Source organism: Tachypleus tridentatus, chromosome 6, assembly GCF_004210375.1.
Source record: "Tachypleus tridentatus isolate NWPU-2018 chromosome 6, ASM421037v1, whole genome shotgun sequence".
In the NCBI taxonomy this organism is placed as follows: domain Eukaryota; kingdom Metazoa; phylum Arthropoda; class Merostomata; order Xiphosura; family Limulidae; genus Tachypleus; species Tachypleus tridentatus.
The window spans coordinates 69,987,691-70,011,924 of record NC_134830.1 but is presented as its reverse complement, the minus strand read 5'-3'; the positions used below and the strand labels follow the sequence as shown (position 1 = coordinate 70,011,924).

At 33.7% G+C, this 24,234-nt stretch overlaps 1 protein-coding gene across 5 annotated transcripts in view; it reads left to right on the top strand.

Moving 5' to 3' along the window:
- LOC143252765 (uncharacterized) overlaps positions 1-20,684 on the top strand; it is a 132,283-nt gene extending 111,599 nt beyond the window's left edge. For 3 of the 5 annotated variants that reach the window (XM_076505420.1, XM_076505422.1, XM_076505423.1), the window contains 8 exons: positions 3,307-3,537; positions 5,519-5,728; positions 7,656-7,772; positions 8,034-8,349; positions 11,736-12,504; positions 13,130-13,240; positions 15,737-17,630; positions 18,315-20,684. In XM_076505420.1, coding sequence (XP_076361535.1) covers positions 3,307-3,537; positions 5,519-5,728; positions 7,656-7,772; positions 8,034-8,349; positions 11,736-12,504; positions 13,130-13,240; positions 15,737-17,630; positions 18,315-18,877 — 4,211 coding nt within the window. In that variant the 3' untranslated portion in view covers positions 18,878-20,684. The remainder of the gene's footprint in view (positions 1-3,306; positions 3,538-5,518; positions 5,729-7,655; positions 7,773-8,033; positions 8,350-11,735; positions 12,505-13,129; positions 13,241-15,736; positions 17,631-18,314) is intronic. The other 2 variants (XM_076505421.1, XM_076505424.1) reach the window with 1 other exon arrangement.
- The last annotated feature ends 3,550 nt before the right edge of the window (positions 20,685-24,234 follow it).

Genomic DNA, 24,234 nt, shown 5'->3' with positions numbered 1-24,234 from the left:
AGCACAGAAAGCAGTTATTAATAAAATAAGTTGTGATATCACACGCTCCACTATATTGCAGATAAAAGAAGTTTACATACACTTTCGTCCTGTAGGTAGAGCTTTAATAAAAAAACTCCCTAGAATAAATAAGCCTCATCAATGATGCTTTAATAAAATTAGCATTTCTATTTAAAAACACTATTTTATAAAACCTAAATATTGCTCATTGATTTTTAATACTTTTATTTGATGTAAACTGAGTTTTTAGTCAAGTTATTTTATTGCAAACTTTTTACATGCAATCAATAGTTGTTGAAAATGCAGATTAACCAACTGATAAATGCTCGTAGTAATGCTGGCAAATTCCCAGCTTTTTTCATTTTAACAGGAGAACGTAGTGGTTTAGGTTTGTAACCAGAGAACTCAGAAAACAAAGGCTTTTCCATGGATGCTCTAGTGGTTTTATTTTCTTGTGGCTTTGTGTGAAGAAACTTTTTTACTTATTCTAATAAAGTAAAACAGCATCGTCCCATCTATTTAAAAGGAACGTTTACCTCTGATAGAAAATTTATAGTCTCATATTTCTATGAAATTTATCCTTTCTCTTCTAACATAACACGAATGTTTGTTTTTCTCTGATTTCTTACCTTAATAAGAACTTAATTCTTTCATCTTTAACCCTTCTATTACCTAATAGGAGTTTTACCTTCATATCTTTCAACTTAATGTAATGCTTGCTCTATTATATATCACTTAATAGGGATCTCCCTCTTTATCTATTTATCTTGAGAGGAACTTTGCCTTCTGATTTTATCCCCTAGTGTCACAGCGGTATGTCTGCGGACTTACAACGCTCGAATCCGGGTTTCGATACACTGTGATTTTTTAACTTAATAGGAGATTTGTCTTCATTTCCTCAGCTTAATAAGAACTATGCCTTTTCATGCATTAGCTTAGTAGAAATCTTTTCTGTCTTTTAGCTGAATAAACAAAAATTACCTATAGAGATCTATTATTAAATTTTGTGTACCATGCAGCCATAAAAACACTTCCAAATTTTGCTCTTGTATGTAGAAACTTCGAAACCGATTTTGTTATATAATCAAGAGAAGAAATGTGTATTGTGTTGCACATTTAAGTCAGAATAAACGTACGTATATCAATAAAGGTTTAGCTGAGGAGTTCGATCAAACTTGTTAGAACAAAAGATCGCTCGCTAATTATGGGTATTAAGAACTACATTTATCTTAAATTCTTATTTTTTTGTCTTTGAGTTGAACATGTACTGAATTAAACTTGAGTATTTATTTATCTACGTTTCATATGTGATGTCATATGCAAGGATATGTACACGATTTGTGTACACACAAGAGTCCTAATAAACCTACAAAGTGCTATATTACAATCAGCGCAACTAAATATATTATTTAATAAAGTTGTTTAAATTTTTATATATTTACATTATTTTATTGCACAAGTATATAGAAAAATGACACAACTTACAAACATATAATAAAAACCAGTTTTATCGGTAAAGTTACTAACTACTGCTTATAAAGGCAGTTTATATTTCAATAAAGGAAAATATATCAATGTTGACACTATGGAAAATGTAGCACTGTAATTTATACAACTATCATTAGTGTTCATTTTGTGTTGATAACGTATATTATTTAAAATTAATTTTAAAAAACGTCGACCAACTGGTGTTTTTAAATTTCACATTTCGATCAATCAGTAACAAAGTAAATGTTAAGTAACACAAAATGAATTCATATTTCTTATTTTTTGTGTACTATAAATACAATAACAAATGTGTTATTGCATGCGTTAGCGAGTATAAAGCTATTATATCTATAAGATTGTATTCTTATTATCGAAAACATTATTGAAGTGTTTTTTTTTCTGTCGAGCCCGGCATGACCAGATGGTTAAGGCACTTAACTCGCATTCTGAGGGTCGCGGGTTCAAATCACAGTCATATTAAACATACTCGTCTTTTCGGCTGTGGGAACGTTATAATATGATGGTCAATCCGACTATTCGTTGATAAAAGAGTATTCCAAGAGTTGGCGGTGAATGGTGATGACCAGCTGCCTTCTTTCTTGTCTCACACTGCTAAACTATATACGGCTAACGCAGACAGCCCTCATGTAGCTTTGCGCGAAATTGAAGCAAACAAAGTTTTTTTTTTTACTTTCAATAAGAAGTGGGGGTCATCCTAAAGGTTTTTCAATTGAGTTATGTGGATAAGTAAAATTATCGTCTCAAATATTTAATTAGCTTGAGAACAAAATGCTGTAGAGCGGTTTCATGAAAAGTGTAATGAATGGAACGTGAAGACGTTAAAATAAAATAGTCTAAGCTTCTCCTTTATTTTCAGCAAAACTGTCTTTTGGGGTTAGTTGAAACATCTAGCAGCTAGCAAGTTAAACCCTCTCGAGGTTCAATGTGTCAATACTTGTGGTGGGTAACTTTAATTTGTCAACAAGTAGCGAGCAGAAAAAGAGCAGCTTGGCGAAAAATGAAACAATTATGGGTTTATTTCTTTACTATGGCTGTTTTTACTTTAAACGAAAACTAAAAGTAGCTGTAACGAAAGGTAGAAAAATTTTAATATACAATAATATTAAAAATTGGTATATGTTTACGTGACCTGACTCTCAGAGTAAAAGTGAATTGAAAGCAGTAAAAACAAAAAACAAAGTTATAATAAATTGTTTCCTTTCATGCTTCCATGTCGTCCAGCTCCTTTTGTGTCTAGGTAACTTTCAAAGTCCCAAGTGACTCTGGAAACGGTGTCTTCTATGTCATTTCAAATAATTGCAATGATACAAACCTGAGCCGCGACAGCTCTATCTTTGAACATTATTGTTGAGTAAGTAAATTTACAAGGTTAGCTTGGTAACCATCAAGGCTCAGAAAAACCTACAGAGAGGACAGAGACAGCCTTGAATAGAAACAATAAGAAAAGCGTCAATCTTGAGTCATGTTTTGCAGATAGTCAATGGAGGACGTTTGGTTTTAAAGTAAAACTATATAAACTATAAATTTTCTCTGTGGAATCTAAACTATGCTTAAAAAATTATATAGTTTGTGGAATACCCATGTCATAATAGTTGATAATTTAAAGCTTACTCTAAGTTTAAAACTACAATTTTAAGCTCTGAGTTGACTTTATAGTCGTTCAAACCAGTAACAGAAACTGTCAAACATAAAACAGTTACTTATTGTATTAAACATACATGCAAATCAACTAATCAATCGATAAACAAGCGAAAATATTTAACAAGATTCTCATTATGCATAGTTTATCATTTTCAGACTGTATTCATCTACAGCTGTATCGAGACAGTAAAGAAAGGTGTCAAAATGGACCAACCAAAGCATCCTTATCGCTGGAAGGATTTTTGGGAATGGAGACGTGTTTTACCTTGGACAAAGAAAGCAACACTATGGCCCTTATCTGCCCAGAAGTTGTCGTTGTCGTGGCTTTTGATTCTCGAGAACTTCTCATACAGTGGCAGGTTAAGATTAGAGCTCATCTCGTTGAAGGCAAGTGTTAATATTATTTCTGACACGAAAATATACACATATCAAAGCTGAAAATAAAACTTGCAGATACTGAATGCCTATAATTCATTACTAAAGTAAATTTACCTTACTACACATATACCAGGATATGCATTGCCGTAGAATACAATTTCGAAGTGGTCAGGTTATTGCCACTTCTAGGAGTATCTAGAAGCTTCCCTTCCCCCAGAAAATCTTTGAAAATTTATTGCAATAAGATTGAATCTCGAACCATTTTAACTACAAATATTACACACACAGCGTAATATTTTGAATTAAAAGAAATAAATTTTAATAATTAAGTTATAGCTACACATACCCGTGGAGCCAAGATTAATGACTTGAAGAAATTATCATTTCAACTCACAACTCGTGAAGCCTAGATTAGTGACTAGAAGAAATAATTATTTCAATTCACAACTCATGAAGCTAAGATTAGTGACTCAAAGAAATTATCATTTCAATTCACAACTCGTGAAGCCAAGATTAGTGACTCAAAGAAATTATCATTTCAATTCACAACTCGTGAAGCCAAGATTAGTGACTCAAAGAAATTATCATTTCAACTCACAACTAGTGAAGCCAAGATTAGTGACTCAAAGAGTATGTGTGTTTTTCTTATAGCAAAGCCACAGCGAGCTATCTGCTGAGCCCACCGAGGGGACTCGAACCCTAATTTTAGTGTTGTAAATCCGCAGACTTTCCGCTGTACTGGCGGGGTGGCTCAAAGAAATAATCGTTTCAATTCACAACTAGTGAAGCCAAGATTAGTAACTCGAAAAAAATATCATTTCATTTCACAACTCGTGAAGAACAGCAAAGAATGTTTTGTTTAAATTGTTTAAACCTAACCAATAAGAGTAAGAAGCTCATTATTTGTTGAAGTTGTTTTTTTAAAGATGGCATTACTAATGTAATGACTTTTTAGTTTGTTTAACTTCATAGAGACCTGACTTTGGCAAATAAAAGTATCCAGTAAAATAATCGACAATCAATAGTCTACGAAGAAAAACACGTGTGAATGAATCATATCATATATCTATATATATAATATCCGTTTACTTGCTACAAACAGAAAAGTTACTTTAATTGCTGTTTGTTTTTTATTAGCGAGTTGAAAATCCATTAACATTAATACATTTTACCACAGATTAATTTTACAGCACATTATTTAATCAGCTTTATATACATATATATATGTATAGAGAGAGACTTTTCTTTGTAAAAATGCGGCAATGTACATATTCAAACATTTTGATTATACAAAGGTAAACTTATTTGATTGTTTTATTTGTTTTAAGGCATATATACCTTGAATTCTAAATATTCAGCACAAATAGTTATATTTAAGACTTCAAACTAGGTTTTTAATCGATACGCTCTGTTTGCTCGGACATCTATAAGTTATTTCAAAGGAAATATCTATACAATGAATATACATTACCGGAAGCTAAATACATTTCCGTTGAAGCAACAGTAAAATGAGATTAGTTCCTGTGGTTATTGTTATTTAGTCGACGAATTTGATACTTAGATTGGGTTTTTAGCATCGAGGCTCATTCTTAGGAAATGTGTTTATTTTACATTGGCATTTTGTGTCTGTAAATTACTTGTAGATGGATAATAACATCACGATTTGTGGCTTCTTTAACCCCTTTCCATGTATCATGTCAAATTCGCTTTAGTTGTTTTCAAAAGTAATTAATTTACTTCAAAAAAAATTGTTCACGAATAACTTGAAGATATTTAGATTTAAAATATCCACGATTGTTTTGTTTTACTGAGGCATTGCGTTTAAAATACCGTTTGTCAAAACAAGTGGACATTCATAAGTTCACAGGCAGTAGACACGATTCCAGTTAAGTAAATTAATTTGTTGGATAATGCATACAAACTAAACCGAAGAGCAAGTTTCATACATCACGATTTCACTAAAATGAATTATTCATATTTTTACTTTCAGAACAACAACACCTAGTACAGATTTCACATATTCCACCAAAAAGCAAGTTATCGTGTGGACCTGCACGACTTCACCTACAAGATTACACTTTTTGCTTAACAGCTGGTATACCTCCCAGACTGCTAGGCACATGGCCTTTGAAGGAACTTCGCAAATTTGGCGTGGTGGACAATAAATTCTGTTTTGAAGGTGGCTCCCTCTGTGGTCGAGGTAAAATAGTCAACTTTAAAATTCTCGTGCTCTGCTTTAGTAATAAATTTCTAAAACATTGTTTACATTTTTTTTTCAACTACACAACGAACAAATCGAGACTGTATATATGGATACGGACACAATATCGAGATCTAAAAATTATATAATCGATTAAATACCACCATTTTAGATGTGTGATTTTAATTCAAGTTTTTGTTTTGCTTTTGTTTCCTATCAGCGGCTGTAAAACGATTAGAAAGTGTATGTTGAATTGTCTTTAGTTATTGAGGGCTATACTACATAGTGTCAGTTTAATACACATATTCTTTTGACAAGAAATTAAATCGTTTCTCAAATTAATCATAACTTAAAATAACCGTTATAGACAGACCATATTTTCACTGGCGGATTTTAAGTATTTCTGAAACTATAGTATTCAAACGAAAGCCAAATTTAAGGGGGTAAAAAACCAACAAAAATCAAGATAGTTAGAATGGCTGGTGTTTACAAAATTATCAACATCTTTGGCAATAATTTATCATTTTCATATAGCATAACACCTTATGTTATGCGTGAATCAAAGGCTCAAGTCAGAGATCCCAAAGTTCAAAAATAGCCAACCTTACTGTCGAAATGCTAAGCTTAGTTCAACATGTGGCTGCTCTTTACTAAATACCAGTAGTGATTGTGATAGTTATAACGCTTTCACAACTGAAAGTGCAAGGCATTTTTAGAAGCGTATCGCGGCTCGAACCTTCTGCTATACAGCCTGGCACGCTAACCACTAAGCTTTGTCCGACTAAATTCAATATGAAATGTTGTCTATATGTATATACGTAGATATAAGAAAATGTAAAAAAAAAATGCATTTACTTATAACATGTAAAATTGTAAAATGTAATCGTACATAAAGTTTGTTCTGTATATGAAATATTTGGGTTGGCTCGGCATGGCCAAGCGTGTTAAGGGATGCAACTCGTAACCTGAGGGTCGCGAGTTCGCATCCCCGTCGCGCCAAACATGCTCGCCCTTTCAGTCGTGGGGGCGTTATAATGTGACAGTCCATCCCACTATTCGTTGGTAAAAGAGTAGCCCAAGAGTTGGCGGTGGGTGGTGATGACTAGCTATTTTCCTTCTAGTCTTAAGGCCTGGCATGGCCAAGCGCGTAAGGCGTGCGACTTGTAATCCGAGGGTCGCGGGTTCACGCCCGCGTCGCGCTAAACATGCTCGCCCTCCCAGCCGTGGGGCGTATAATGTGACGGTCAATCCCACTATTCGTTGGTAAAAGAGTAGCCCAAGAGTTGGCGGTGGGTGGTGATGACTAGCTGCCTTCCCTCTAGTCTTACACTGCTAAATTAGGGACGGCTAGCACAGATAGCCCTCGAGTAGCTTTGTGCGAAATTCAAAACAAACAAACAAAATATTTGGTTCAAAATATCGAAGACTACAAGTATAAGCATTTTGTTGTACCTAAAATAGATATAGTATCGTGGACGAGGGAGTGGGGGCGCGAAGGGTGCAGATGCATCCCCAGTAATTGAAGATGTAATATGTGTATTACATGAAACCTTCGGGTTTTATGACATTTAACACCTTCAATTTTCAGCTTCAAAATTGTTCCCGCGTTCATGTTTAATGGTAAGACACAGCTTGATTTGTTATATTTTTAAAGAAATAGTTTATTTAAAGAAAGAATAATGTGTTGCTTTTGAGAAACAATAAAAAGCAGAAACACAGTGAAACGTAAAGTTACAGAAATAGTACGTTTTTGTTACATATTTTTAGATTGTTTACTGTGAAATTTAGTAAACAAAGCAATCATAGACCGAATGATAGACTTTTATTGTGATGGATAAAGTATGTTGTTGTTCCTTAAACATGCAACCTTCCGTTATTTCTATTATTAAAAACATTAAAAAATCCATTAGAGTTTAATATTAAACAGGAGAAGGAGTACACGTTCTTCTCACTAACCAAGCTGAAGACTTGACGAAGGCCTTTGATTTAGCCACCAGGGGCAAACTAGCAGGAAAGCGAAAAGTGGCATCAAGAAAAAATTCTGGTAATGGGTTTGAAATAATTTCTTTTTGGTTTGAATTTCAGTTCATTTACACTTTTGTTGTCAATGGATAAAAAGTGAACTTTCCTTTATCAAATTTTAAAATGTGATTTACGGAAAACAAAAAATTGTACTACGTGGTATATAATTTCACTACTTTTTTATATTAATTGATTTGATTGTAATTTTAATTTTTTTTTGTATTTGCAGATTGAGTAACTGTGATTTCAAGTCATCGTAATTGTGTTGATTTTTTTTGTACAGTTTGCGAATCTTCGACTCGAGTTTCTCTGCAGTCAAAAACCAACGTCAAGTCCTTTGTCAAATCAAGTACTGAATCGAGTCGAACCTTACTTAGGGAATATCCAGGGAACAATACTTGTAAACTTCATTACCGTTGGCCCTCTTTTGCTTCTCATTGCACAGCAACATCTGTAGTTGCAGTTAGTGACGTTGAAAGTATGGAGACAGTTTCGATGAATTTAAGTGACATCCAAGAGGTATCACCAAAACTTCCTCATCGAACTGAAAGCAACAATCCTGTGACCAATATAATTTCATCAGATGATAAAACACTGTGGTATGTACACGCTTGAATTTTTACAGCCAATGACATTACATTTTTACATATAATTATCCATAACTGTCTTCAATGTCATGATTCGTTTCACAGGTCATCGAAATTAAACAATAGTGTGGAGATCATTCTAATGAACCACGAATTTATGACATCTGCAAGTAAAAAAAACTGATGATAAAAACGTTGTAATAACTGAAATCCGAATTTGTTATTGTATATTAATTCATAATTCATTATTCAGTTCAGTAGTTTCCTCATTAAACATTAATTCAAGTCTTAAGTTATTTTGTTATTATTCATGATGGATAAAATTATAACTTTTCAAAAATTGTTTGCTTACTCTATTTTGTCATTAAAGCTACACAGCGGATTTATAAGCTGTATCCCCTAAGGGCTGAACTCAGATCTTAAGCCCTGAAGCCAAGTACTGAACCGCCGACAGATGTTTTTAATTCATTTCTTTGATGCAGTTAAACAGCAGTAGAAGTCACTTAATTTGGAGACATAGGGCTCACATCATTGTTTAAATGTAATAACACTTGGCACCCAAGCTACATAATTCTACTTTAAAGTCTATTCGAATGATGAAAGTTAACATGGATTAAATGCTTTAAAATGTTTTTACTGATCTATGAAGTAATTTAAGTATGAATTATGTTTTCGTTTGTTAGAGTTCTTATAAGATTTTTGTTCAATATTACGTACTATTTCTAAGTAGAAGAAACCTTAAAACGATCTTAATATTTTTCAGGTTCGTGAAGAAAAACTATCAGTTCTGGATGGTTTATGTTTGATACGCAACGCATATAGAACATTCATAATATTTTAATTACTTTCAATGCTATAAAACTGCATACTTATCGAATTTCTTGTGGGCCATTAACTTTTTGATTTTTCAAACCTAATTACCAACATTACTTTCTTCTACTGGTCAATTCCGTGAAGTGTATCTTTAGACTTTACTTTAGTATTTACTTTTTTATAGCCAAATAAATTATCAAAGGCTTGCCATAAAAATTCACAACAATTTTTAGACATTTCTTTATGTGGAATCTGTTATAAATAGGTAAGTAACTTTGGTTTGTCTCGAACAACCTTGGCCTCGACTTCTCAAAGGTATGGCCAAACGTTTTGCAACGCCCTCGAATTTTAAAATCAAGACATTCTTAGAAACAACTATGTGGTTACAACTTAGATCTTCACGTAATTATATCAAAGTTTGATTTGTTCTTTTTTATTACACGCGAAGCTACACAAGGACTATCTGCACTAGCCGTCCCTAATTTATCAGTATAAGGCAGCTAGTCATCACCACACACCGCCAACTTTTGGGCTACTCTTTTTACAAACGAATAGTGGGATTGATCGTCACAGTATAACGCCCCACGGCTGAAAGGGTGAGCAGGTTTGGTGCGACGGGGATTCGAGCCTGTGACCCTCGGATTACGAGTCGAGTGCCTTAACCACCTGGCCATGCCGAGCCATTTATACCAAAGGAACCACAAAAATGATATCATGAAAGTCTGCCGGAAGCTCCAATAGAATTACACAGTGTTTACAGTGAATTCCGTGATTTTTCTCAAGATTTCTTTAATCCTCGACCCCCAATGGCACAACGATATGTCTGCGGACATACAATGACAGAAACCGAATTTTAATACCCTTGGTGGGCAAAACACAGAGTCTGTTGTAGGGCTTTGTGCTTAACCTCAGTCAAATAAACCTTAATTTTCTCAGGCGGAAACTAAATGAGGCGTTGAAAGCTCGAGTCGTCCTTGAGATTTTTCCATGAAGCTCTTAAACGTAAAATCGTTCAACGAGTTTCATTCGTCGTTATAAAGTAAAAGTAGTTAATTGTATAGGATGATATAAAACTTTCGACCACAGCTACAATGTCTCGGTTGAGTTATGGTTGACATAATGTACGAGTTTAATAATTCAAGTACATGTACTGGTGGTTTTGATAGGAATTATCCTCTTGCTTGTCCGGGTTTGAGCTGAACAGCAACGTTCTCTGAGACTGTTATAACACACCCACATCTAAAGTATGGTGCGTGTTCAGTAGCATAGTAATGCGAGTCTTGGATTTTTGGGTCCACAGCATGGCAAGCTGACCACGCTTCGTCCAATTCTTTGTTATGTCTTAACAGAATGACATACTGTCTTTCAATTGTTTCTTCTTCCTCCAAACACTTTCCAACCGACATCCATTTCTTTATTTCTCAATGGATTGACTTGGAACTTGGGAGGTTTGTAACTTGGTTCAATACAACCAGGCTTCATTATATTTATTTTTTATTTAGTATTTATAGAGCCAAAGGTAAGACAATCCAAAATGTATATTTCAGGCTCCTATGTAACCATATTTATAGCAATAATGATGAAAATTGGCATAAACGCAAATTTTTATGCGCACAATACAATGGTTTGGCTTACAAAACGATGGATTTGCCTATTTTGAATAATTTTAGGGGAGGTCGGAGCTCACAAAAAAGCATAGTTTTGAAGTTTTGTGTAATTTATTCAGCACTATTTTGAGCAATTTACATGAAATTTAATACAAAGATGCTTTTTACAAGCCCCATGCATTGACAAACAAAAATGATGAACATGTCCATTTTTAATAATTATAGGATGTAAAAATACCAAACAAAGCATAATTTAAGGGGCCCGGCATGGCCAGGTGGGTTAAGGCGTTCGACCTGTAATTTGAGGGTCGCGGGTTCGAATCCCCGTCGCACCAAACATGCCCGCCCTTTCAGCCGTGGGGGCGTTATAATGTGACAGTCAATCCCACTATTCGTTGGTAAAAGAGTAGCCCCAGAGTTGGCGGTGGGTGGTGATGACTAGCTGTCTTACACTGCTAAATTAGGGATGGCTAGCGCAGATAGCCCTCGTGCAGCTTTGCGCAAAATTCAAAAAACAAACATAACTTTAGGGATTTTTTACAATTATTCTGTCGTATTTCGGCCAAGTCACATAGGATTTCATACATAGTTATTTTTATGCGTGTCCCAAACAAAGATATAAACAATTTAAGAATGTTTGTCCTGTGCTCAATTGTTCCATAAAGAAAACGCATTTTTGGGGTTTCGTGAACTGTTCATGTGTACGTCAACCAAATGACATGAAATTTGGTACAAATATATCTTCTTACAGGTCCCAATAAGCATTGATGTAGACAGTTACCGATTGTTACGTGTTTTTCACGATTTTTTTTTTCTGGTGTCAAAACAGCCCACATAGGAATTGCGTGACGGAGACATGTTACATTCACTCGTAAATGTTGGTCTCTTTAATACAATCTACCATAAGGGCAATGATAAGTTGTAGTTATGGGTTTTCACGTGATTTATGTACTTTAAACGTTTTTATTTCTTCTCTAGGAAATTTGATCATTGTTCCAAATGTGGTCGCCACTACTGTACAAAAACTGGAATAACACTAAATAGCCGGCAGAGGCCATATTCTCCAGACGATCGCCGAGAAAGTAGAAACTTTGCTACTCCATGGGCATTAGAACTTCGGCCATTATTTCCTTCTACAGATAGTGTATTGCGTACAAGAAACTCCACGAGTCGTCGTAACACTAAACGTTTCGTAGACAGGGCGTCGCTTAGCTCTCAAAGCAGTCATAGCAGTAGTAGCACCAGTAGTGGAAGCTCTGAATATTCTGTTCCACGAAATTGCTTGGAAACATTATATGACCGCCCTCGAAGTATCCATATTAATAATGGAGTGACCACGCCAAAGAGCCCTTCTAAAGTGACCAGTATAGGAAATAGTCCAATCTGGGAGGAAGTAGGGGACGGAACGATCAACACGTCTGGCCAACCGACAGATAACGTTTGCTATTGTATAATGCCATTTAGTAGCAATACGTTACCTCGTTATATTTCTTGTTCCTGCTTGCCAAGTCCAGCAACTGTCCAAAACGAAAGTCAGGAACCAGGACAGATCAACAGGAAAAGCTGTACTTCCCTAAGTCTACCCAAGACTCGTATGGAACAAATATCGACGCTTGACAAAGGCTGCTCGAGAAAAGAAAGTACTCAAACAGCTATAGCAGTTGATGTTTGTACCTGTTGTTTAATTCCAAATCCTTGTTCCCATTACGATATTCCCAGGACAGCTCTGGCTAACATGTATTTAAGGGTAGGTTTATGTAAATATCTATGTAATGATGCATATGAACAGAAAATGTTAAAAGTAGCCACTGTTACTGAGTAATGTATAGTTATAAACTTCATGATTTGCGAAAGAAACTTTTGTAAGAAAATTCAAATCAATTTCTTTTCATTCTAAACTTAACTCAAAACGTCTTTTTTTAATATATGTTCGTTTTGTTAGTTTTTTAATTTCGCACAAAGCTACACGAGGACTATCTACGCTAGCCATCCCTAATTTACCAGTGTAAGACTAGAGGGAAGGCAGCTAGTCATCACCACCCACCACCAACTCTCAGGTTACTTTTTACCAACGAAGAATGGGACTGGTCGTCACATTAAAATGCCCCACCTCTGAAAGGGCGAGCATGTTTTGTTAGACGGGGATTCGAACCCACGACACTCAGATTATGAGTCGAGCTCCCTAAGCACCTGGCCATGCCGGGCCACAATTAAAAGTATATATTTTCAGTATATCCACGTGGTGTGCGCACTTTTATAATGCCTTAATTGGATTCTATTTTTCTCTGCTCTTAGAATTTCATACATTACTCTCGGTACGCTGTAGAAGACAAACATATTATTTAACGTATTTCATTAATGTTTGAATATAGGAACTAAAGGAAACAAGAGAAGATTCTATTGCTGAAGGAAAGCTGGAACCAGCACCAACTCCGAAGATTGACGAAGCGTTAGAACAATACGATGTTCCTCGAAAATTGAAAGTAACTGATCTTCTAATTTACTTTGCCCTTAAGTGATTGGACCAATGAATTTAAAATTAACGTCTGATGATGCAACAAATGATAGTTATTATTATTAGAATGAAAAATTAAAATAGTTCGAGAGCAAAGTGTAGAACATTCAAAGCTCTATATGCTCACTATTTGCAACTAAATTCACGATTTACTGCAAAGAATATTTCGCAAAGTTCATATTTAGTACCTTGCGGACTTTAATCTAGAAATGTTTATAAAAAATGTTTTTTAGCTATATTACTTGTCTGAGTAGTCCAAGGATTCTGGTACTAAACGACTTACACCGGATGAGAAATACATTTGTTCTGTTACTTTTCATCCCTCTGATTTAAAATTCAAAATGAACTGACTAAGTTTTAGCATGCAACGTAATATTTTAGTATATTTTTAACATTTATGTTTTAGAATTTGTTTTAATGCAAACACTTCTTCAACAAACATTAACTTTCATGTTTTATTAGACAGAAAGAAACGAAACAAAAAACTTGTATAATATATTTAACAGTTCCAGAAAATATGAAAATGCTGAACTTAGAAACACCCGCATAACACATGCAAACACTGAATGTATTTTTGAGTATCTCTTTGTCGTGTTACCGTAACTCAGCATAATCTCGTGCTGCTAGATTGATCCATCTCTCATTTTTCCAAACACGTTATACGAAGGAGATGGGTAATTTAATTAAGTTGTTTCCAGTCATTGGTAAACAATTAGTAAAACAGGTTGACAGTCCTCTTTCAAAACAGCTTCAAATGTGGTAAGATTTCTCGGTCTTTCCAAAACCTTGTAAGGTAGTTTTATTAGAATCCTCTGAAAATGTTTGGTTAGAGACATCAAAATGTGTACATTATTTCTTTCTAACAACTGCTGGTATAAAAAAATAAAGTTTTCATGCTAATAGACGTGTATTTCCTTCCCTCCCACGTAATCCCGTGACTATAGACATTGTTTACAATATAAGACAAGTTATTCAAAGCTTGTTTTTAACTATTACTAATGAATCGTAACATTTGACTCCCAACGCTTTGCAATTTCATATCAAAATTGTTTCCTCTACATTGAAGTCCAATTTACTTATTTAAGGCAAAAATGATTATGTTTCATTAATATTTCCACTAGATGGTTTTTTTTCCTTCTCTCGTTGATTTTAATGCTCAACAACCACGAGAGTCAATGGTTCGCATTCATATACGTGAAGTGACTCAGTTCATGAAATGTATCACCACTGAACACCCTGCGCATGAGATTATGCTATCCGACAATCCTAAGCTCTTAGTAAATCCTGGGTGACGATTTAATTATAGTTGTGCTGTTTCACTTCACGACACGGTTAACATTTTGAATTATCCAATGAACGGTTAATTCAAGCTCATATTCCACTTTGATAATTCCAGTGGCTTTCCAATTCGTCATCACATTACATACACAGTGCAAATTTACTAATACGCTTATTCCACTATTTATATTTGTTTAGCCTTTTCACGTACACACTAAAAATTTAATAAACAAAGCTGTTAATACTTTCGATGGGATACTTAATGTTAGGAAAGTAACTGTTACAAGAATGTATCTAACGTGTTTACAAAAGGCGTTAAATGTGTAAATGTTATTTAAATTGACAGTAAAATTACAATAAAACATTGGCAATATTACTGTAATCGTTTCTTAAAGTTAAAATTACTAAACTCTCTGAAATGTCAATGAAATATTTTTCCACGTTTTTCTAGTAATCTTTCACACCCATTACACTACAAGTTAATGTAATTAATTACAAAATATAACAATTGTTAATGTATTTTAAAGCAATATTTATTGTATTTTCTTGATCAGTGGTGAGATAACAATATGTGCAATAAATACTCCATAAAAAAAGCTAGAAAGCCTTCAGTGGTACAGCAGTATGTTTGGGAGCTTTGAAACAGTTTCGATATCCATGTTAGAGCACAAACAGTCCATTTTATAGCTTTATGTTTTACTACAAACAAATCAGCAAAAAAAAACTTTTCTCAACACATACTCAAACATATATATATATATATATATATATACAATAGAGTTTTATATAAAAATATATCGTATGAATTATGAAAAAATCACTAATAGTTAGAAATAATATTACATTTTTATATACATTTTAAATATTTTCGATAAATTATACTGGTCCATTTTATGTTAAGGTTTAGAATGCATTTTTTATGCTACTTCATAGATCCAAATCTAGTAACTTTTAATGAAGTTGCTCATCCCTTTGATTAAATATAACAGAATAGATAAACTTTTCTTTTCTATTTAATTGAAACACGCCACATAGAAAGAATATTCTAGAGACAAACTGTTCAAATGAATACCAGCTTAATTTTCCTTTCTTTTTAGAAATGAATAAAAAATTATTAAGTAAACTATTTACGTTACTATTTGTTGAAATGTTTATCTTATGTTACATAATTTATTTTACCCTTCAGGAACACTTGAATATTAATCAGAGCACCACTGCATTGCTTTCTGCATCTATCAATAACCACTCACAACGTAAATCTTGTCTGCAAACCCACGGAATTGCAGTAGAAGGTCCCGTATCTTCTGAAGAAGCATTTCCTTCCTGTTCCTGTCAAAATTTCCTGACGAAAGATAGTAGAGGAGACTTGGTTTCACCATGGAGCAAACCTATATCTGAAAAAGTAAATAATCATTTCAACTCCACTATTACTTCATCACTACCTCAAAATGTGCAAGACACAAATTTAAATAACCTTTCGTTCGAAAAGAAAGAAAATACTTTGGAAAAACTGAGTGAAAGATTGACTACGAAAGAAACATTAATATGCACTTGTAACAAAAATTCTCCAAACCCTGTTTCAATTCATCTTGATAATAAACAACATATCCTACGTGATGATACTACTGCAATGAAGCAAGATGGTCTAATCACACTTCAATCTCAAGAAGGATTTTCAGATTATGTTAACATGGAACATGCCAACGCTTCCAAAGACAAGTCTGAATATAAGCGTGAAGAGTCTACTCCTGATTTGCCAAATTATGCTAATCTCACATTTATTGAATCTCTTCCTCTGTATGAAAATTCAGATACTTTATTGAAAATATTTCCTACAAAACCTTGCGATTTTCACTCATTAAACGTAGGTGAAAAGTCTAGAAAACCTCCTCTATATCCAAAGAAAACACCACTTGGTCCCAAAACAAACACACCTTTGAAAGATCCCATTCAGAAAAGTGATATCAGTGATAGTAACAGCATAATAACTAAGCCTAGTTTCAAAGGAACATTGGAAGGATTAAATAATGTTGTGTCATTGGCTGGCATGAAATGTAGTTTAGAAGCTGAAGACAGTGATAATTATTTACTAATGGAACCTGTAGTTCCTTGGAAATTAACGAAAGGTTTTTCCTCGTCACAAGGTAATTCGAACACATATCCTCGAACTTTAAAGACCAATAATGACAGACAAAAACCAGATTCCCCAGAAAAAATAATAACAAAATTGCCTCTTTGCCCTTTTATTCCCTATTTATTACCTTCGAAAGAAATCGATAGCGGTAGAGGGCGTTGCAGTTTAAATAGCAACACAGACAATACATTCGTTAGTCCATTTCAAAGAAGGAAAAATTTAAGTTTTCAAGAAAATACATCTGAAACATCTTTATTTGGAGACTCAAAGAAAGCATTCTTCGACCGTAAAAGATTAAACTCTGCAGAAACGTCTAAAAATCAAGTAGAAGATACTAAAGAACATGCTTCAAGGCTAAGTGGAAGTCCAAAACCTTCACCTGTCAGAAAATATTCCTTCTTTTCTAAATTACCGTTGAGGTCTAAAGATAAATCGCACAGCACTGATGAAATATCTCCAGTATCTTCTGAACCTTCTTCTCCAAGCTATAGGCCATTAGAAAACCTTCAAAAGAACCCTGCACATCACTCAGCAGATTGTCTCAAACTTTCAGATGAACACAGACTGTCTGAAGATGAACTAGACCAAGCAAATTGTGATGTAATATTAAGCGAAACAAACGATTCGTCAAGTGTTATAAAAAAATCATCAGATGTTCCCTGTAAACCAAAGTGTCGAAGTTCCCAACCTAGCCCTTCTGATTCAGGTGTATCAGTCAGTTTACCACTTAGCGGTGACAAGGAAACAACGCTTGGCAAGATATCTCCTCACATTGTCTGTAGTTTTCATGGATCCTTACCAAGAAAGTTTCATAAAATACAATGTCGGGAAATTATTCGTACTAAGAGAAGGCCGTGTTGCTTAATGCAAAATGATTTCTCAAATCATCCTAATGTTCGTGGGCCATTTAAGAAAACAGACGAGTGCACACCTCAAAACATTCAAGGTAACTGTCGCATCTTTATTTAGCAACTATAACAACATTAGAAAGAAAGCTCTGTATAGTTTTTCTTATGTCTTAAATAAATATATTTATATCGTGAGTTTGTACCCAATAGTTTGTTTTTTTTTATATAGAATTAAGTTTCAAAGTGTACTTGTTAAGATTAGTTTATTTATGCTGTTTTCGAAGTGTTTCTTATTGCGCAGTAAATAAAACTGAAGTCGCATGATTTGGGATAAAATTATTATAAGATGTTTTTAAAAATTTAATTTTAAGCATACTTGAATATATATTAAATAACATGTTTATCCTTTAAATAAAATTACACCAAATTTAGTCATTAAACTGAATCATTCAACAACGAAAGAGTGAAACTATATATTTCAACATTATTGAAAGCACACTAGAAGCTTATTTTATTTAGTTTAGGCGAATGCACATATAAAAATATAAATATATAGAGGTTATAAAATATATATTTCTTTAAGAAATATAAAATGCAAAGAAAAAATAATGAATTGTACTGACTGTTTTAGAAGTTATATCTAATAAAATGTTTTACTACAATTTTATAAGTTTAGTTTTGTTTCTGTAATTCTAAATCTTTGCTTTCAGCTCAAGCTTAAAATAAGTATAATTTAATTCTTAGCTATATTTACCTAATGTCCTCAAGATTTTTTTCCTCAGATTTTAAAGCGTACCAACAACTGATATCCCCAGATTGTCCAACAACCACTGAGCTCCTAGTGACAGCAAGTAGTTCCTCTTCTGACATGAGTGATTACATAGAGACTTTATCCTTGTGTTCACACAGTAGCACAAGCAGTGGAAGCAGCTGTGAATGTATGCATGCTGAAGAAATCTATATTCTTGCTCCTGGGACCATTCGGTCTAATAAATACAATCTTCAAAGAACTTCCTCTGGTCAAGAATGTCTTATTCTGAGCCATAGTAAATCATTATCCAATACTTCAGTTACACCTCAACCTTGCTGTTACATTGGGGACTATGGTGCCTCTAAGAATACGTCTTCGTTATGTTCTGAAAGTTACAGTTATTGTCCGTGTTCTAGCTCAGATACTAATGTTCAGGCAAAAGACCCTAAAATGTTAGATCACGTTCTAGTAGACACCTCAAACTCAGATCACACAATAAAATCTGATTCTCTGGAGTATGCTTTGATTGACATTGTAGAAAATACACCTATAAAAGACAATGGAAAAGAATGTTCTACCGACACTAAAAACTGAGTGTTATTCTTTCCATTGCTCAGAAAAATTAGTAGACATTCGTACTGGTTCTTTTAGCTAAACCCAAGTGATATTTTCAGCTGGTTTGTATGTACTTACATTATATTTATTACAATTAAACAAAGAGTCAGGTTTCCTTATATATAGATGAACATAGATAAGAAATCGAAATGATTGAAATGTTGTGGGTATATATATATATATAAATTGCATTTGAAACAAAATATTTGATGCTAAAATAGTTAAATGTAAGATTATGGTTCGAAGACATATTGTCTTAATTGTCAAACTGTGAAGGATCGGTAATTTACACATACTAATATTCACACATTTGTTTTAAATCTTCACAGTTTGAATGATAAATATTGAAATAACAACCTTGTCATCAATTGCAAAAGTGATTTTTTAAAGAATATTGTCCAAAATGTTAGTGTTTAAAAATCACTCCACAAACTGTCACGATTATAATTCAAATTAACTCATTCAGGCTTCTTATAATGTTCATGTTGTTAGGGGTAGAGAATAGTGTAATGCTGAAGAAGGCATTGTGGGGTTTTTCTTATCGAGATTTTTAGAAACCAAAAAATGGTGAAAAGATAGAAAATGTTCTACAAATAAAGTACGTTGTTAGTTGTCTTTACCAAAGTTTAGAAGAAAAAAAGAGATGTAAAAAAACAAAGTGCTGATTTGTGGTTCTTTGTTTCTCGCAATTTTCAAAACCACAAACCATGAGTACTTACAAAGTCAGTTATCTTCGGGGTTTTTTATTGCTTTTTACGAAGCTTTTAAATTATGAATTTTATTTAAAGGAAACATTTTCTTTAAAAAATGTATTTTCTCTTAACTAAAACAGGAATTAAGTTTTATATACAAGAAACGGTATCAGAATGGAAGCTTACCAAACAGTTATTTGTTCATGTACTCACAAGTGTTATTTTCCGTTATTATTGAGTAAACTCAAAACTAGTACATTAGATAATAAAGCGATTCAGATATGCAGTTGTTATTTTTTTATGTTTATGTTTGGCAATATTTCATGCAGTTAGTTGCAGTACTGTTCTTATTCTCTTTATTTTCCAAATAACATAAAACATTTTATGATTGTCACTGATATCAGCAATGGGAGGTTGTGTACTTTCATCATTGATGTCACATTCTTCATATAATAAAAGCCGGTTTCTCTGCTACTATCATTTTTCTACCCTCCCTGAGTCACAGCAACGTTTTCTAACATCGTAACTCTGCCTGTATAGGGTTAATATGTAAGTGTCGCAATTACATATCAGGAAAACGGTTCCATGAAGCGTACTTGGTTTAATTAGTACAGAAGGAATATCATTTATCAAAGAAACAAAAAGAGGAAACAAATAAAAATATATTTGGAAAGTAGGTTGTTTTTGTTAGAGTTCGTCAGTTTTTATTCTCTGTCGATCAATGAACGTTATTTTGTATAGAGTACAATGTACGTTATGTGTGAATATATAAGAAAAATATTTGTTATGTATATTTTGGGGTTTGTAAAAGTGGATGTATAGGAGAAATTATAGGTTTATAAAACTTTACACTGGTTTAGTTGGTTTTTTTTCTTCTGTAAGTTTTGGTAGTTGTATAATGTAGAACACTGTTTTGGTTGGCTTTTGCCATAGTATTTTCAGAGCATCTATGAGTGTGTGTATGTGTGTTTTGGAGTCCACACATGGATATACTAGATATACTGAGCACGAACATGGGATATTTACATAAGCTAATCAAAACACACCTTTGTACTGTTGTTGTAATAAAGTTGATTAAAGTTCCGTGTCCAAAATATTCCTGTTATTTATTCTTAAGCCTTTTACAAAAACCCATGTAACATCTAATAGTGTAATCTTATGAAAAACAAACAATATACTAACTCATATATTTGTTGGTAAAAAAGTAGCTCAAGGGTTGGCGGTGGGTGGTGGTGACTAGCTGCCTTCCATTTAGTCTAGCGCAGATAGCCCTCATGTAGCTTTCTTTGCGCGAAGTTAAAAAGAAACAAACAAAATGAAGAAACAAACGTTGAAAACTAAATTGTTTGCTTTTTGTAAACACAAAGTATTATAGTGGGTTATCTTTTTTGTACCCACTGCAGAGATCTAACTCAGAATTTTGGCACTATAAGCCCTTAAGCTTAACAATGAGCGACCGGAGGGTCTAAAAATTGGATATATTTTCATTTTCTCCGCCTCTGCACATGTGATAAAATCTTAAATTTAAGTTAAAAATTTGTAAATAAAATCCTAACGCTTTCAACAGATAGATCTGTTTTTCTCATTACCCCTGAAGTAAAGAAATTCAAGTGTCAAAAACAAGATTTTATTGGTTTTTATTGTTGTTGTTGTGGTCGTTCATAAGGTGATTTTACGAGAATTTTCATCCTACTTCTCTTTCAATTATTTCTTTATCGTTTCATGTAATGTATCTTGTTATGTGGAAAAGCAAAACCTCAGTAAACATTCAGGATATTTTGTTACGGTAACAATCCAGTTGCTACAGAAGATAATTGCAAGTTTGAGTCTATTTTCTACAAAGTTCACTACACGATTTTTAAAGTTGTTTACTAAGCTAAAAGAGCTGATGTTTTAAACTAATACATGCATTGTATAGCTTAATTGTACTTTTCTAAAGTTAATAATTTCTGAGCTAATATATACAAAACAAATCTTAGCCACCATTTTCATAAAATATACGACCCCAGAGGCACAGCGAGTATGTCTGCGGACTCATACCGCTAAAATTCTGGATTTCAATGCCCGTGGTGGGCAGAGCACAGATAGCCCATTGTATAGCTCTATGTGTAATTTCAAACAAAAAGAAAATATAAGATACAGAAACGTGTATTTTAACAATCTGTAAATCTATGGAACACAATAATATTTTCAATAGCTAAATTATGAGTTGTTTTTTAAGCAGCAATTTTATATATAAATCCTTATAACTTTCCAGTAAGCAAATCCTTTGATTTTCAGAAACCTAAATACACATACTCATCACCCTTAAATAAATATTTTATTACGTAATCCTCAATCACTTACGAAAAACGTTAATTGTTTTAGTAAAAATTATACCGTTAATTTCTGTATTGTACATAAAAACTAACATGATCCGTAACTCAGAAATCTTTATTTAAATACTGAATTTCTTAGGTGCTTATAATTAGATCTTGACGATCGGACAATAATAGTTGAGGACCAGCATGGTCAGGTAGTTAAGGCGCTCGACTGGTAATCTTAGGGTCGCGGCTTCGATCCCCATCGCACCAAACATGTTTGCCCTTTCAGCCGTGGGATATTATAACATGACAGTCAATCACACTATTCGTTGGTAAAAGAGTAGCTCAAGAGATGGCGATGGTTGGTGATGACCAGCTGCCTTCCCTCTAGTCTTACACTGCTACATTAGGGACGGCTAGCACAGGTAGCCATCGAATAGCTTTGCGCGAAATTCAAAAACAAACATTAATAGTTGTCAAAATTAGTTGTATGTACAACCAATTAATTTTCATTGCCGATGTTTGTTTGTTTTTGAATTTCGCGCAAAGCTACACGAGGGCTATCTGTGCTAGGCGTCCATAATTAGCAGTGTAAGACTAGAGGGAAGGCAGCTAGTCATCACCACCAACCGCTAACTCGTGGGCTACTCTTTTACCAACGAATAGTGGGATTGACCGTAACATTATAACATTCTTGCGGCGGAAAAGGCGAACATGTTTGGTGCGACGGGGATGCGAACCTGGGACCTTCAGATTATGAGTCGCACGTCTTAATCCACCTGACAATGCCGGGTATTCATCGATTAGAATGTTTTTTGTTTTTACTTTAGTCTCTGATTACCAGAGCTTTATCCCCCAATGGCACCGTGATATGTCTGCCCACTTACAACGCTCGAAATCGGTTTTTGATACTTGTAGTAGATAGAGCACATATAATGCCCATTGTGTAGCTTTGTGCTTAATTACAAACAAACATTTGCCAAATCTTTTTCTCACTCAAATTTTGATTGCTAATCTTCTGTCTTCTTCGGGTGAGTCTCGAAAAGGATAGGCACAGAAATAAAGATCCGAACCTGGATTTTCTTGTTAGAAAGAGAGGTTTTCTACCCGGTTATGGTGAGAGCAGTAACTAATGGACAGCACGCCTGTTAAAGGAGCAATGAATAATATCTTTATACCTGTCACCGAAAAGTAATTATCTTGGATGTGACACTGTCAAATATTCCTTCAAACGTTTCCAAATGTTTCGTTCAGCAATTTCAATTATGATGTTAGATAATATATTTTGAGGTGTAAAAACAAACTTTATCCACTTTAAAAGCTTCCACTGTCATAGAACCTAACAAAAAAGTATTACATATTAAATATAATAAAGCTAAGCATCCATCACACAACAAAGCACTACAACTTGAATCACACTTAGCTTTCTGACGCTTTTGTTTTATTTCTCGTTTCGTTTGGATGATGAACTGACTCATTCGAAATGCTCATTACATAAGCAGTTTATTTACTTCTCCCATAATGCCTTGGAAAGTATGGAAAATACGTGAGCAACAAAAGTGGGTCATTTCAAAAAAACAGGAAGAACCAAAGACTAAATTTCTTGTTCAAACCACAAAAACCATTGATTTTCTTTTATTCCAACATGCCAGAACCAGTCGCTTAGAGTTCCAGTAAGCATAAAGCTGGTATATTTTGTTTTCTAACTGTAGCAAACTATTGGGGGAAAACACTCTGAACAACTGTATCTTCTTTGTCCTAGATTGTCAGAAAAATCAATTTAAACCTATTTTGAAGTCAAACCTCTCAGCCACAGTAAAATTGATCTTCACTTGATAAAATAAAAAATCTTCGGAACAGCTAATAAGCGCAAAAATGCTCACTCCCTCATCCATTTTGAAACCACAACTATGCTCCAACAGCTTTTATATTATCATAAATTTTCTCTTGTATTGATTTGATTTTGGGTTTCATCACATATTTGTGATTAAATTTATAACAAAACTGCTTATAGAGTAGGTAAAAAATATATACATAATATAAGCTGTCATCATAGTGGGATTTTGTTCTTTAGGACACTACTTGTCCTTGAAATGTTCGATGATTTTTTTCTTCTTTATAAACTCTTTTCTTTCAGAACATTATCATTATCACTTTAGGCTTAAGCTTTTCTCATTTCTCAGAACTGTTATCAGTCAGCCTACAATCATCAACCAAAGAAACTTTTTCTTGAAACTGCTTCACCGACAGAATCACCATCATCGTGAAAAGTAATATCTCATTCGAATATTTGTTGTTCACTCAAATTAATATACTTAAAGAAATAATTTCTCTGTTATTT